Below are 15150 nucleotides of genomic sequence, written 5' to 3'. Positions count from 1 at the left end.
ATTGCATCAGTTTCCTGGAAACAATCCTCCCGTCTCTCTTTCAATTTGCATCCATCAGGATCAAACAATGCGAATGCTTTGCGAGAAGTAGTGAATCATCAGTAAATGATGTAAACTGTAAAGAGAAATTGCAATTTGAGACTGACTAAAAATCTATAAATAAACGTGTAAATGCTGAACCGAAATGGAATACTTTTTCCCTCCAAAATAGGGATGTTTTTGTCTTGCGAGTGAATGTGAAGGTTAATCAGTGAAGGGTGCAGAGAATCTGTCGCCAACAGGTGTTTCTCGACTCTCCCACAAAAAAGCCACTTCACCTGCCACAATCCCAAAATAGTCTCCAATGTGTCTTGTACACTTTTTTTCCACCCGGCCTGGCAGACACTCTCAATCTGGCGCTGAGGGCGCGCCCGATGGGAATTTCTCATCATTCGCATACTCTGCCGACACCCACATTAAATGTGATCCGAGCCTGACTATTGAATTTCTCACATTGAGGCCACTCTCGCAGCCCTTCTCCCACTCCTCGGGTCTCGTGGTTGTGCTGGGAAATTGGAAAGCATCTTGCATTGACTGAAAATAGATCGATAGCAGGAGTCGAAGTGACAATAAATGTGCTAAATTGCCATGAATAGCAATCTCATGCCTGAAATTTTCCACCCTTTTCCCCCACACTCTTCGCTCCGAGCTCGAAAATGGGCAAACGTGAGTGGAAGATTTCGGAGCTCCTTCGAATTAAACGCTTTGTAATACATTAAAGTTTACTTTATATACGCTTCATAGATTTTTTTTATAACACAAATACTTCATGGGTGAAATTATAACGAAATACAATAAGAACTCATTTGTTACTATACATTTTTTCAAAATACTTTCTTCACTATCTACACTTACGCTATGTCAATTCGTGGACAATAAATTGTCTGACGGACAAATATTTTGCCTCTAAATACCAAAAATTATATCATTAAGTTGCCCTTGTGGATTATTAACACCTATAATAAGAGAAATCTTCTTCTATCAATATTACTTAACGCTTACAAAATGTCAAATCAAGTTCACTGCTTGGCATCTGTTTCTCGCTTGTCTTTTCCTCCCTCAGCAGTCGAATTTCATTCGCACTTGTTCTTCACGGTGATCATTATTTGATTTGTCTGGTGAATCAGGTAAAGAGCACTGATAAACACGGCGTTCGCCCTTCAAGAGAAACACAGGAAGAAAGTCAATTAATGTCTCGCCAGAACAATGACATGTGAAGAAGTTTCCCAACTCGTGCACATCAATCGAGATAAGAAAACAAGTCCAGCTTGAGTGCAACAATTGCGTTTCTGGGAAAGATACTCACTGGCCCTCTTTGAAGTACTCTTTGAGCGTCGTGCTGAACTTCTTCGAGTACTTGACAAACTCCTTCTTCCTCTGCTCCACCGCTTGCTTCCCCGAAGTGCCCGGAATGAAGCCCACGACCTCGTTTACAGCGTCCAGCAGCTTCTTGATGGCACTGGCGATCTCTCTGCAAGGCAAAAGCCAATCATTGGCAGTCCCTTTGCGGGCAATCAGCAGTCTCTGACTCACTTTATTGTCTCCAGGAAGGTCTTCCTGTCTGTGATCTCGTCGGGTATTCGGCTGAGGATGCGCTTCAGCGACGCGGACTTCTTGTTCAGCTCCTGGAAGGCGTCTTCCGTGCGATTGAGGCGATACTCAATGAGGTCCGAATCCGAGGCGGCGCCCTGGAGTCGCAGGATGCTCTCGTTCATGTTCACACTGATTTCACCCTTGCGCATGATGCCCATCACCAGGTCATACGTGAGGCCCGGGTGTGTCTGCTCTGCCTTCGTGAGCGCGGCTCTCAGTGTCTGCGAAGCCACCACGTCGCGCCTCTCCAGCTATCGAGGGAGGGAAGAAAGTTGAGGGAACTTGTTAGAACTTATCGCGATGGCGAGTATCTTGCTTGTCTAATCACTGGTCAGCGATAGGGACGGAGCTAATTGAGTGGGCTATTCCCAAGGCGCATTCTATTGTTCACAGAGCTGCGACTGTGGGAAGTGGGTCTTTGACCAGGAAGCCCGACCAAGAGAAGTTGAGGAAAACCTTGAGGGAAATCGAGTTCGCAGAATTACCTGTGACAAGATGGGGCGTATCAAAACAGGCAGAATCAGCGATGTTACTGGCGTTTCGTCACCCATGGTCATTTTCCTCAGCAATATTATGATTCACAACACTCTAAAGCACACTTCTAGCCACTTCACATGAAGACGAAATACAGGAAATAGGCGAATTTTTCACTTTAACAGCGAAAGGCCAAAGAAAATCCAGAAAAAATGCAACAAATGTCACTTGTGATGCGGTGTTGGACGGCAGAGGCGCTGCTTGATGGCAAAATGGCATGCCAGCAAGTGTCATTGGCTTCCGGTGTAAACCTCGCATGTTGTTTTTCACCTCCTGAAAACTCATTTTCCGCAGTAGATACCCTCTAGCATAGTGTGCAGGATCGCTGCGGGTGGTCAGAGTGGTCAGATGCGTGCAGGAGTTCCGGCAAACTATGTGAGTATCGGCGGAAATGGAAGTCATGCAGTGTCTTCACGACTTTGTTTACACTTCCCGCACCAGGAGGGACTTCTACAAGCCCGATGAGCCAGAGTACGTAGACGTGGACGACGACGAGATTGACGTGATTGGTGAGGTGCACTTTGCCGAGGAGGTGATCAACGAGATGGCCAGCGAAGCCGAGGATGTTGAGCTGGCGCAAGATAGCGATTCGGACTTCGAACCGTCCAGCTGTGAGTCTGACGAGGACATGGACTCGGATTCGGGCGAGGAGGAGGAGCAGGAGGAACAAGATGTGGACCTAGAGGCGCCACAGCCCGCCATGGAGGCAATGGATGGCGCTGAGGATGAGGACTACGCAATAGTCCAGCGAATTATTAGTGAAGTGAAGATGCCGCGAAATCACCCAAAGGACATCCAAACGGAGGAATTTGTCACAGATCTCTCCTTCCATCCCATCTCAGACCACCTTGCCGTGGCGCTCATCACGGGCGATGTTGTTCTGTACAAATATTCTCTCGAGGAGAACACAATAGCGGAAACGTACGAGCTGCACACGAAAGCGTGTCGGGATGTGGAGTTCAGCGAGGATGGAGATGTGCTGTACTCCACATCCAAGGACAGGAGCATCATGGTGACGGACGTGAAGACGGGGAAACTGAGGCGCTTCTACGATCGCGCGCACGAGACGGCGATTTACTGCGTGAGGCCAATTAATGAGAATCTCATCGCCACTGGAGATGACGATGGACATCTGAAGGTGTGGGATCTTCGGACACAGGACAAGGCGCCACTGTTCTCGCTGCGCGAGGTGGGCGACTACATCTCCAGTATTCACTCGAATGACTCCAAAAAGATTCTCTTGATGACCAGCGGCGATGGCTATCTGACTTCCATCAGTCTTGGCGCAAGGTGAGGCTCTGTTTGTCCTCCTCCAGCGCCTTCTAATCCACTGTCCTCTCCACAGGAAGTTGTACGTGCAGTCGGAGCAATACGAGGAGGAGCTCACGTGCATGGGACTGTACAGGAATGACTCCAAGCTCGTGGTTGGCACATCCAAAGGCCGCATGTACTCGTTCAACTGGGGCGAGTTTGGCTACCATTGCGACGTCTTTCACGGCTCCAAGACGTCCACCAACGCCATGCTGCCCATCACGCAGCGAATGGGCGTGCTGGGGTGCGAAGATGGGCTGCTGAGGGCGGTGAACACAGTGCCTGGACGGAATCTGGGCGTGGTGGGACAGCACAATCTGGCTGTGGAGACAATGGACATTAGCAACACGGGCGAATTCATCGCCTCCAGTTCGCACGACAACGACGTTCGTTTCTGGAACATCAAATACTTCGAGGACTTCGACGATGACATGCCTGCAAAGGATGCAGGATACAATCTGCCCTCGTCCAAGTACACCAACGCGCGGGACTTCTTCTCTGGACTGGTGGACTGAGAGCTAAGAGGGCGCGAAGATTGTAGAAATATTTTAAGAGCCTAGAATAAAGTCATTACTGTGAAGTTGGTGAAGCATCTGGACTTGGCCCTGCTGTGCGCTGCCTTATCGACGCTTTCCGGACGCCCGGAATGTCAGTTGCTCAGGTGGAAAATAAACAAAAGCACTCGTGGTTTGCGAAAATGTGGGATTCCGCGTGAGGGGAATCACCACGGGTGCATATTTCGACGTGACCCGCTGGGGAGTCACGATGAGGAGAATCTCAGATAGGAACTGCGTGTGTGTCTGCCTTCTAATCGTTGTGATCTACTGCCTGTGGCCGGACAGGTACGCGACGCACTATGTCGCGCTGCCGGTGGAGCGCATGGAGCTGGAGCTGGTGGCCCAGACCACGAGGAATATCACGAAGAGGGGCCTGCAGGCGTGTGAGTATGGAGACATAATTGCCGGGAACAAGTACACGCTGACGGAGGAGTACTTGGCCAAGCTGCACCATCCGGGCAGCATTCGCCTCGGCGGCGAGTACTTTCCGCCGGATTGTGCGCCCAAGTACAGCGTGGCCGTGATTGTGGTGTACCGGGACAGGGAGGTGCAGCTGCGCCAGTTCCTCACGTACATGCACAACTTCCTGCGCGAGCAGCGGCTCCACTATCGCATCTTCATTGTCGAGCAGTTCGACCGGAAGCCCTTCAATCGCGCCAAGCTCTTCAACATCGGTTCCGTGGCCGCCATGAAGCTGGGCTTTCCCTGTCTCGTTCTGCACGACGTGGACCTGCTGCCGATGAGCCTGGGCCAGGTGTATGCGTGCACGCATCAGCCGCGCCACATGTGCGCCAGCCTGGACCAATTCCGCTACAATCTGCCCTATCTGGGCCTCTTCGGCGGTGCCGTGGCAATCCGGGCGAAGCCCTTCGTGGACGTGAATGGCATGTCGAACATGTTCAACGGCTGGGGTGGCGAGGATGACGACTTCTTCAGGCGTCTGCAGGCGAAGGACATCGACATCTGCCGCTTCCATCCCGCCTACAGTCGCTACACGATGCTGAAGCATGCCAAAGAGAGGCCCAACGAGGACAGGCTCGCCTTCCTGCGCACAGGACACCTGCGCTACGACACGGACGGCCTCAACTCCCTGATCTACGAGCAGAAGGCTTACATCCTGCACGATCTCTTCACGCACCTCCTCGTCAACACGTAGCCGAATTCTGGGAACTCGTCCAGGACGAGGAAGGCGCGCACGTATTTATTATCGCACTATTTATTGTGACTTTGTTTGCTCCGGCGCGCTTTGCAGGATGTCGCAAAGGTCAGTGATATTAGTTTACGTTCAGTGGAAACGCCGAAGATCTGAATTTGACCAGGAGGAATCTCAAAGAAAATTATGACTTGATTGAACTACAAAAAAGAATTGATAGGAAACCAAAAAGATTATGTGAAATGAGAAAATATTGAATTTAGAAGCGTCCTCGCAATGTAGGAAAAAACTTTAGGAAAACCCTAGAAAAGAATTGAATCTCAAATTTACTAGAAGATATTTTGCTTTATCGTAGGATATTATTTTTTTTGGAAAACCAAACTTATAGCATTAGTGGTTTCGATGACCTGGAAGAGCGGGAAATTCTTATTAAGCTCCTTTTGATCGATTTATCGATGCGAATGGCGATAAGAAAGTCTCCTGTTGTATTTCGGCATCCCTGCAAATCGTGCTCGACGGTGATTTTAGCCATGCCGATTAGATATTTTTGTGTGAAGTGTAGATGTTTTATTGTTTTATAGAGATTTTTTAGTTTAGGAAAATTCAAAGGAGTCTCAATGGATCTTTTCACGGCAATCTCAGAATGATATTAGAAAAAAGAGGAGAAGAAAGAAAGATAAAACACTTAATAGTTTCTCGTACAATTAATGTTCTTCGTCGAGTGACTTTCATTGTAAGATTTTGTGTTCACATTTTGGTGTCGCAGAACATGAGGAAAATGAATAAAGCGAGAGAGAGAGAAATCCCAGTGTTGCATTTCTTGGGGCCCACGTGCCTTGTGGAGTCTCTCTGATTGACGGCGTGGGCGCGAGAGACACAAATCATATGACTAGAATCACCTGTCGATTTATGCTGCGCCGTGACTCATCGCTGCTGGAACAATGCACAATGCGCCGAGGCGTGCTTTTTACTCTCCGCCACATGAGTTCACGTGGATTTTACTGTCGCCGCTGAAAAGTGAAAATTGCGCAAATTCTGCGTGAGCGCGAAAAAAGGATTTGTCGATTCGCTCATCCGAAGTGCTCGGAAGTCTGCATTTCGGCGTTTTGGTGATTTTTCAATTTCCCCTTCGCTTTGTTCAACAGAAGGGGAAACTTTGAATGATTGCGAGGACTTAAACCAAAGAGGAAGATATTATATTCATTCAGAAATGGTGAACAGTTCCGTAGAAGTACTTAAGAAGTGGAATTGTTTCAATATTTGCAATGCTTCTATTTGATAAGCTGATAATAAAGTTTTCAGGCTGATGAAATCAAGACTGTCTAATTGGTCCAATTGCCTAAGAAATGTTGGAAATGTCAGAAAGAGTGTGTAAAAATTGTAGCCATATTATCTCCCCCCTGAATTAAACCTTACAAAACCCTTAACAAAATCAATCTAAAATTATTTAAGGCTTTTCAGAGCGGTTAAAAACGGTTGTTTGAAATTTGTACACTTTTGCAGAAGAATTAGCATTCAAAAGCGTGAAATCCCTCAAATTCAGCAGGGCAGATTGCGGAATTTTATATTTTTCTATTAAACATCCCTCTTGGACGCGCCCAAAACGCATATAAATTCAATATTATACAGGCATTTGATCTACAACAGTCGACTCGCACTTTGTGGTAAATATTCGTCTGCCTGAGATGTTGTCGTGCGTGGAAAACACTGAAATCCAGTGTTTGTGCTGCGACTGAAATTAACATCTCAACTGCGGCAGTTTTTTTTTCCCTTGTTTCAAAGCCACTATCAGTGAACCAATAAATACCACGAGTGGCGAGGCGCGATTGTAAATCAGAAATAGACCAACCTTCGTCGCCGCGAGAGGCGCGCAGAAGGGAAAAAAGCCTCAGAGATCACTTGCTCTGGCCATTTTGGCACGTGAACATCGGCTTCGGTGTGGAGGTGGATGGGAAAAAAGGCACGCGCAGGGCATCGGAGATGCATTATCCCACGCAATGGCTGGGGTGCAGCGATGGAGAGCCTCTCAATTGCTGGGGATCTCGCGAGTCGCGGCGCAACTATGTTGCCTTTTTTCGGACGATCGCGCGCTCCGCATTTGCGGTGCGTCCGCTAACACAGACATTATCCGTCCTTATCTGCTCTCGGTGGTATTTTATGGGTGCAGATTTGTAAAATAGCTTTTACATAATGCAATAAAATCTAGGAATGGAGTTGTCCATTTCCCTAAATCCACCCATAAACTCTACAACGCCACCGCAATGACTCTCTCCTCATTGATCGCGCTGATCTCGGCGCTGAATATTTCTGCTGTGAAGATTTTTGAAGATCAATTTCACTTTTGGCAACGAATCCCAATAAAATCAATAAAATAGTGCGCTGATGTTTTTATTTTTTTGGGGAAGTCTTTGTCTTCATTTGTGCCGCAAAATCATGGATTTCCCGCTTGTTTTCCGGCCATCAAACGAAAAAGGCACGTAGACGAAAACATTGTGCAAAGATCTCATGAGTCACAGGCTAGGATTTATGTTATGTGTGCCGCAAAAATTATTTATAAATAATATTGTGTAATTGAACGATCTGCAGCGGAATTCACTCTCGGCAGTTGCGGAGGGAGGGATTTTCACGCGGAGTCGAGATCAGCGATTTGCTCAGTTAACCTGGATTTGGTTATTAATTCACGCTTAGCATGTTTATGACATATTCACAGTGAGTGACGCACTCTCGCCACAATCAGTTCATAAATCCACCCTGGCACTTTTCACTCCACGCGTGACAGAGTGACGCGTCGTGACACTCCTCTTGCGCGGGACGAGCTCTCTAGTCTAGAGCGTCACTTGACATGCTAGAGCGAAGCACAGTGCCGAGAATTTACTTGAGTCTAACTAAATTGAATTAACTAAATGAATTGAATTCAACAAGTTGTGGAAAATGCTTCAATTGAGCGTTGTGCCCAATGGAAATTTGTTTCTCAAATTTTTAATCTATTTTAGTGCGCCAAATCGTGCTTTTAACTACTAATTAAACCATTGCCTTTCGATTTAGACTATTTTTAGCTTGATTTTTAGCCGAAAACAATGCTTAAAAGTGTTTCTCCAAGTGATTTGGGAAGAAAATCATCTCGATCACTGCTAAAGCGGGTAAAAGTCACCCTAAATTCACGTTCGGCTACAAATAGTCAAGACTGCAGTGTACTTAGGTATCTCAGAGGCACTGTATATCTCACCTGAATTTCTTGAACATGTGGATATGATTCAGCGGATAAGCAGTCGCGAGAGGTGTGCTTTTTCCCGCCAGCCTGCGACAATCTCAGCTGTATTATTCAAATTAATCGCAGGACGGCCCATATCTTTTCATTAATTGAAACATAAAGTCATTCGTCTTGCCTGGCCAGATGAGGGGCGAAATTGCGCGCCAAAAAACAATAAATTATCATATTTCCCATTGTGAGGCGCGCGCGAGCGGTTTGAATCACAACGGATGCCGGTGTGTGACAATGAAATTATGCCATTAATATGCAATGATCACAAAAGAGATCGACCGGCGGAGAAAAATGCACACCTCCCATTAGTTGCTGATCGCGTAGACTTGCAGTGCGCCTGTGGCATATTCTTGCACTCTCACAATGGACACAAGCCGCCAAACCTGTTGATTTTTGGCGCCGTCTGACTCAGTGACACAACACAGTGTTTCTCTCCCGCAATCACACGGGCCCCGCCTTGGCCAGGCCGCTCGACTTCCTCCTCCGGATTGCTTCAATGTCGTCGAATCGAGAGCTGTGGTGGCTCTTTTTTACCCTGTCTCTCACCTTGCGCGGAATTTTGTTGATTTATTGACGAGATTCTTGTCTCTGGCCGTTCCTCTGTTGTGATCGGCGGTCGGGTTGACAGCAGGATCGCTGCTTGAGCGCTTTATGACACCGTGACATGATTTATTCTCATGCGTTATCAATTCGCCTCTTGGGAGGCAAATTGTGTGCCACACAATCCGACATCTCGAAGACGACGCTGCCGAGATTGCAAGAGGATCAGAATCGTCAAAAATATATCTCATATATACAGAGAAGCTCTGCGTACTCAATAACTCATCAAACAGGTTCGATGGCGGTGAAGAAAGACGGCGAATTCCCACATCAATTGGTCAAAATGTTGCCCAAGCGCATGAGGATCACGCACTTGTTCGAATTTATTGAATACCGAAACGTCGTCGCGCTCTTTAACGGCGCACACAGATCGCGGAAAGATGAATGAAGAGCTCGAAGGCATCCAGTGCGGCACTCAATCGAGATCACCAATGCTGCCTGATTGTGATCTCGTGAATCACTTCACACACGCACATCACTCGAGGGACTTTCGCACACCCAAATGATAAAGTACCGTCCAGACAGGAGAAATGATCAACGCCTGCGATGGGCCTGCGATCGCCCTGCGGCAGGCGATGCCACGGCATTTAATCTCTCATCGGCGTATATATGCAAATTGGCTGGAATTTTTATGGGTGAACATTTGGCGATTGGGCGAACCCGAGTGAGATGAGAGAGAGCAAATTAGACTTGACCAATATGAGCATAATGAGGCGATCGATGATGATCGTCCCACCTGAGAGTGGCTCAAATTAGCATTTTAATGTTCCCCAATGCGGTGCAAATTGATACATTTTATCGCTTCATTCATTCGATTTGGCAAACACCACGAACATCACTGATGATCACCATTGAAGAAGCGCACCAGAACGATCGCCGGGAACTTTCTCAGGTCACTCAACACTCTCTCCGCGAGGGTCCCGCAATAAAATGCCCGCCTGATTAATCATTGTGGATGTTTAGTAAAAAGAAATTGGTATATTAACATCCACCTTGTGCGCCATAAATATACAAGATCAATCAGCATAATTTATTAGTGAAAAGTGGCCTTTTGTGCGTCCATTGATGAAGTCAAGTGTGGGGAAACTCAATGGATGGGAAGCAGAGCCACAGACTTCATCATTCAAAATGTGGAGTTGATGGATTTAGCATTTGGCCAGACAGTTCCGCCTCCGACAAGTGCATCTCGCGCGTCGATTCCACTCCTCCGGCTCTGTGTCTTGGATCTATGCGATGCCCACATGACAATCATCCGGCAGAGGTGGGGCGGAAGATCACCCACGAGACACTGACTTCGGGAAGAGAGAGAGAAAGAAAGATCCGTGCGTGGACTTTCATTGAAGTCAGCCTGAGAAAATCACGCGGCGGAGAGACAATATTGCCTCTAATTGGCACGATTTGGCCGTGCCGAAAAAGAAGGCAGAATATTTTCACCGCGATCGTGATCGTCAACGGTGATCAAGCAGTTTGGCAGAAGGCACACAAAATTCACCGATTGGCACACACATCAAAATTTTCCCTTTCAATTCTAAGCCCTATTTGGAGCGCGACTGAATGGAGAGATTGTCTCTGGCGAGTGCATGAATTGCCACAACATTCCATCATCCCCTTTTTGTCGCGATCGCAATCGCTCATCCAACACGGCGGTCGTGATCTGTCTCCCCCCGCCAGCCGTCCACTTGACGCGCATTCCGTCGTGTTGGAATTTCCACTCAGCATCGGTGTGACAAGTGTTCAGCAAGAGAGCTTTTTTCCGCGCCATGCGACAATTTGTTCCTCCTCCTCCTTTTCCCACTGGCGGTCTACCGGTGTCGAGCAATCAAATCACGATCGTATGATCACCCATAAACACCTCCAATTGATTGATTTGCTCTCATAACACGTGAATGATCGCCGAGTCAAGATCTTCCCATTCATTTTCACCCAGCGACGACGCGCGCTTTGGATTAAGTAATAACGATCGCGAGATCATAGATCGAGCGATCGATACCGCAAGTATGGCATTATGAGGAGGTTTCAGAGAGAGAGATCGCACTGTTTCTAAACTCACAAGCCAAATCTCAGTCGTATTTTCAACCTCATGTGAGTAAAAGTCGCAGAACATTTTAATAGCTTAAGCCAGAGGGAAAACAATATGCCTTAAATCTGTACAACACTTCTTAACACACCCAAAATTGCCTGACACTTGAAGTTTTTAGACTGTTTCCTCAAAGAAGAATCTAAAGAGTCGGATTAATTTGACAGTAAAAGAAGCACTCGGGAAAGGAATATTGTAAGTTGTTGAACACTTTTGCTGAGCTGTACACCACTTCTGACTATATTATCTCCCTCTTGGCATAAGCTTAACTTATTTGTAAACTGAATCTTCTGAGGCTAACTTGGAATGTGACGAATTCGATGGATTTTCCATTTCATTCCTTCCTAGACAATCTTGCCTTTCTCAGCTGATTACAACAATGTTGTGAATTGTATAAGAAATCTCAGCTCACCAAAATGCCACACATTTTGAGCAATTTGATCGAAAGAGAGAGAGAAACCTCACGATCACGCTTGGGGATGGAATTTCGCCCTCGGAATACCTGACTTAATAGTCTAATTAAGTAATCAATTTGTCCCGCCGTTGCGAAGGTGCTATTGTTGGTTGTCTTGTGTGCGTGGATACGGCGAAGGATCGTCTGAGACAGCTGGGAAAACACCATTAAACGGTGGCTAAATTGTGAGGTGTCGTGTAAGTGATTGCCTCTCCCTCAGGCCAATTCCAGCACCCAACCATTAATATGCGAGCGAGTCAAGTCTCAGTTGCAGTTCAATTGTGCCTTAAATTATGGCCCATTTGAATCTGAGAACAGACGTTTTTTTCCGCGCGAATCACAATCAATTGATATTTGCGCTTTATTTTATGCAAATATTTGCTCCAATTATATTCCCATGCCAAATTCCGCAAAGAGTTCTCTTGCACGGCGGTTTCCCAATGTTCGCGGACAACGAGTAGCTAACACACGACGACCATTGGCATCGGCGATATTTTGCAAAACCAATAATTTACACGCTAATTTCAGTCTGCACTTTGTCTTCAGGTTAATGAAGATCATTTCATCAGCGAGTCTCTGGTTTTTTCACAGTTACCGCCCTCGCCTTGGCAATTTCGTGGGTCTGCTCTTGAACTTTTCATCCCGATCACTGTGAGTCTCACGAGGAATCAAATGCAATTGCCCTGATTTTGTCAGTGTGCGCGATGCAATTGGAGCTCACAAGTGATATTTTGCACCACATTTTGCCATTTTACACTTGAAGCCAGTGATTATCCTGCCGCGGGATAGAAATATCAATTTATTTCATCACGCGCTCGGGTAAAATTCCATTCCTCGTGCGATCAATTTGAGGTGATCTTTTTCTTATGGGATTTATTTATTGGAAATCACATAGAGCCGAATTGGGCAGTTATTGATGATGTTATCAACGGAATATTTGACAGAGATGTAAATGGTGTGCGCTTTCCCAAATGATCAATTTTGGATGATCAAAATATCTCTTAACAAGCACTCGATCGCGCCTTTGTCTATGGAGACACACAAAACATATGCAAATGCGGTGATAAATCACGGGCTGAATCGCAGTGTGAGGAATTTTTATTTCCCATTGAGTCAAGTGAATTTTTACGATGAAAAATTATACTATGGATCACTTGGCATTTTGTTCCACAACAGATATTGGGGAAATGTGTGTCACACGCGGCGAACAATGGGGCTCGCGTGGGTGGTGATTTTTCCTTCCCCATCGGCCCCAAGCAAATAAATCCGCATGAGATCCGCCGAAGATCGCCCAGACAATCGATCGTCGTTGATCAGTTTTTCGCCCGTGATTTATGGCCACGATGCCAGGCTGTGGCGTGCCAAAAATGGCAATGCGATACGCGAGATGAATGGCCAGAGCCCCGAGGAGATGTCTCGGCGTGAATAGATCATTGCCATTGGTGTGGATGCGTACTGTGGGGAGAGATGTTCTGGAGTCGGCCAGGCGATGAAAGTGCGCTCTGGACATGTGTTCGAGTGCCTTCTCGTAAATAATGGGCATCGTTTGGTTGGACCCCCCGACGCGCTCCGGCGTCTGAGGAAAGGTGGATGTGGCAATATATTTCTCATCTGGGTGAAATGGCAAATGTTCAAATTATCCTACGATATGATGAACGACCATAAATTGTGGCATATTGATAAAATTATTGTTGCTGATCAAATAAATTGATCATGGCTGGGATTGTGACTTTATTTATACGGCCCCTGGCCGGCTTCCTCACCATCTTCATCGCGCACACAAGAACAGCTGATCTGCTGGCGGAACGCCAAATGACTTCTTGCATTTCTCAGGTCACGTGCACACAGTTGCCGAAGCCACCCGCAATTAAACGTGATCATTATCTGTGCGCTTTCGCCCGCTGAACTTTAAGATATACACACACATTTTGCCATTTTCCCCACACATCATTTTTAATCATCCAAGCGCGGGACGCCAGACAACAAATGATCACAATAATTACTCAAAGCGTCACGATTTGCAATTGAATCTATTTATGAGGGAGATTAATTGCACCACTCGCGGCAGAAGTTTGGGTGAGGAAAAGCTCTTGTCACGCCAGGCTCCGTTGACACTGACAGATGATATTGCCGGGCAGGATCATGAGCGGGATTCAATCACTCACCCTGCTAACTCGTCAGTGGTGTGAAAATGTCCCCCCGTGTGCCGCTGGCCAGCATCGAGATCTGCTGGAAACGTGCACCCGCCGCATGATCGCGCCCGTGTGATCTTGTCTGATGGCAGCGGGTTGGGCTCAGGGGGTTCATCACTGCAGTCTCACCTAGTCATGCTTCAACACTCCTGCGGTGGAAGAGAAGCTGCGCAGGCAGTCATTGATAACAAGATCTTTTTTGTCGTTTTACCACAATTTTAACAACCAACGTTCTAACTACTGGGTCAAAGTTGCTTTTGGGAAACACAATCGGAACTTCTACATGCCTTTCAAACTTTATCAGAAAATATTGATTTAGAAAATATTTAATTGGTAAATTTGAGTTTTTTTTTAGATTGTGTCGAAAAATATCAATTTTTGATTTTCTTGCATTTTTAAGTATGTATTAAGAAAACAAACAAGTAAAAATTGAAATATAAGAATTTCTTGATTTTTTTTCTTTTAATTATGAATTTTTGATTTTTTCCTATACAAAGTAAAAATCAATATTAATTTGAATATTTGATTGAGGCTACTGAGATTCCCCAAAAAATTGCTAGTGACTTTCCTCTTGGCGGCGGCTGAGATCTCCAGCATCTCTGGTTGCACCATCTCTCGGGGGAGACACTCAGGGAGTGTGAGAGTGGGCCAGAGGTTAACTAGGCGGTACAGTGCGATATTTCACGCCAGCAGAGCCGCGGTGCATCAGGCTTTCCTCAATATTTGCACGATGCCGTATTGATCTTCCATCATGACTTCCAGCTACACACATTTGATTCGCGACACTCTTTTGTTGCTGCTCCGAATCGCAGAAACAGAAACAAAGAAGTGCACGCGGCGTCTGGCAAATTGCACTCTGGCACAGTATCTCACCTCTCCTGACCGCGATGGCAATTATGCGGCCGCAGCAGCAGAGGAGACAGCCGGGCCGCTTTTGCCTGAATTTTACGCGCGCCGCCGAGAAGGTGTGAACACAATTTGAATTCGCTAAATTATTCACTTGATGGCAATAATCTCTATTGAATAATGGACACAAAACATTGCTTCATGTCACGTGCTCCGCGGAAATATGTTAACCTGCCTCGCAGCCATTACTCCTGCTTCTCCTCCTTGGTAATCATGTTTGGGTATCAGTAGCATTGATTATTTTCACACTTTAAAGGAGACACACGACGCGACATTAGCGTAATTCAACATTTAGCACTCAATGGCAGAGACAATGCAAATTTGTCAAGTGATTTCCTCGTTGTACCTCTCCATCAGACCCTCCCTCGACATCCAATTGATATTCCAGCGCCTCGATAGCGACGACAACCATAATTACAATGTAGGAACTGCTGAGGACATTTGTCGCGCTGAGATTTGATCCAGAGACGGC

The 15150-nt window shown here is 46.4% G+C and overlaps 3 protein-coding genes across 3 annotated transcripts; 2 read left to right on the top strand and 1 right to left on the bottom strand.

The window, feature by feature from the left end:
• Positions 1 to 756: 756 nt before the first annotated feature.
• Positions 757 to 2314, bottom strand: LOC132262129 (programmed cell death protein 10). Its single transcript, XM_059761274.1, has 4 exons — positions 2118 to 2314; positions 1573 to 1883; positions 1346 to 1510; positions 757 to 1197 (listed from the first exon to the last, which is right to left on the bottom strand). Exons 1-4 carry the CDS (start codon positions 2187 to 2189, stop codon positions 1113 to 1115), a joined length of 633 nt encoding a protein of 210 aa, XP_059617257.1. The 5' UTR covers positions 2190 to 2314; the 3' UTR covers positions 757 to 1112.
• Positions 2315 to 2410: 96 nt separating this feature from the next.
• LOC132262127 (WD repeat-containing protein 55 homolog) lies at positions 2411 to 4057 on the top strand. The gene is made up of 3 exons (XM_059761272.1): positions 2411 to 2541; positions 2608 to 3456; positions 3512 to 4057. Coding segments are annotated over exons 1-3 (1332 nt in total). The 5' UTR covers positions 2411 to 2539; the 3' UTR covers positions 3993 to 4057.
• A 38-nt stretch (positions 4058 to 4095) lies between these two features.
• Positions 4096 to 5982, top strand: LOC132262128 (beta-1,4-galactosyltransferase 2). Its single transcript, XM_059761273.1, has one exon. The coding sequence runs from the start codon at positions 4243 to 4245 to the stop codon at positions 5188 to 5190; it is 948 nt and encodes a 315-aa protein (XP_059617256.1). The 5' UTR covers positions 4096 to 4242; the 3' UTR covers positions 5191 to 5982.
• Positions 5983 to 15150: the final 9168 nt, after the last annotated feature.

Source organism: Phlebotomus argentipes, unplaced genomic scaffold, assembly GCF_947086385.1.
Source record: "Phlebotomus argentipes unplaced genomic scaffold, Phlebotomus argentipes genome assembly contig_15, whole genome shotgun sequence".
In the NCBI taxonomy this organism is placed as follows: Eukaryota; Metazoa; Arthropoda; class Insecta; order Diptera; family Psychodidae; genus Phlebotomus; species Phlebotomus argentipes.
This window is presented reverse-complemented; position numbering and strand designations above follow the sequence as displayed.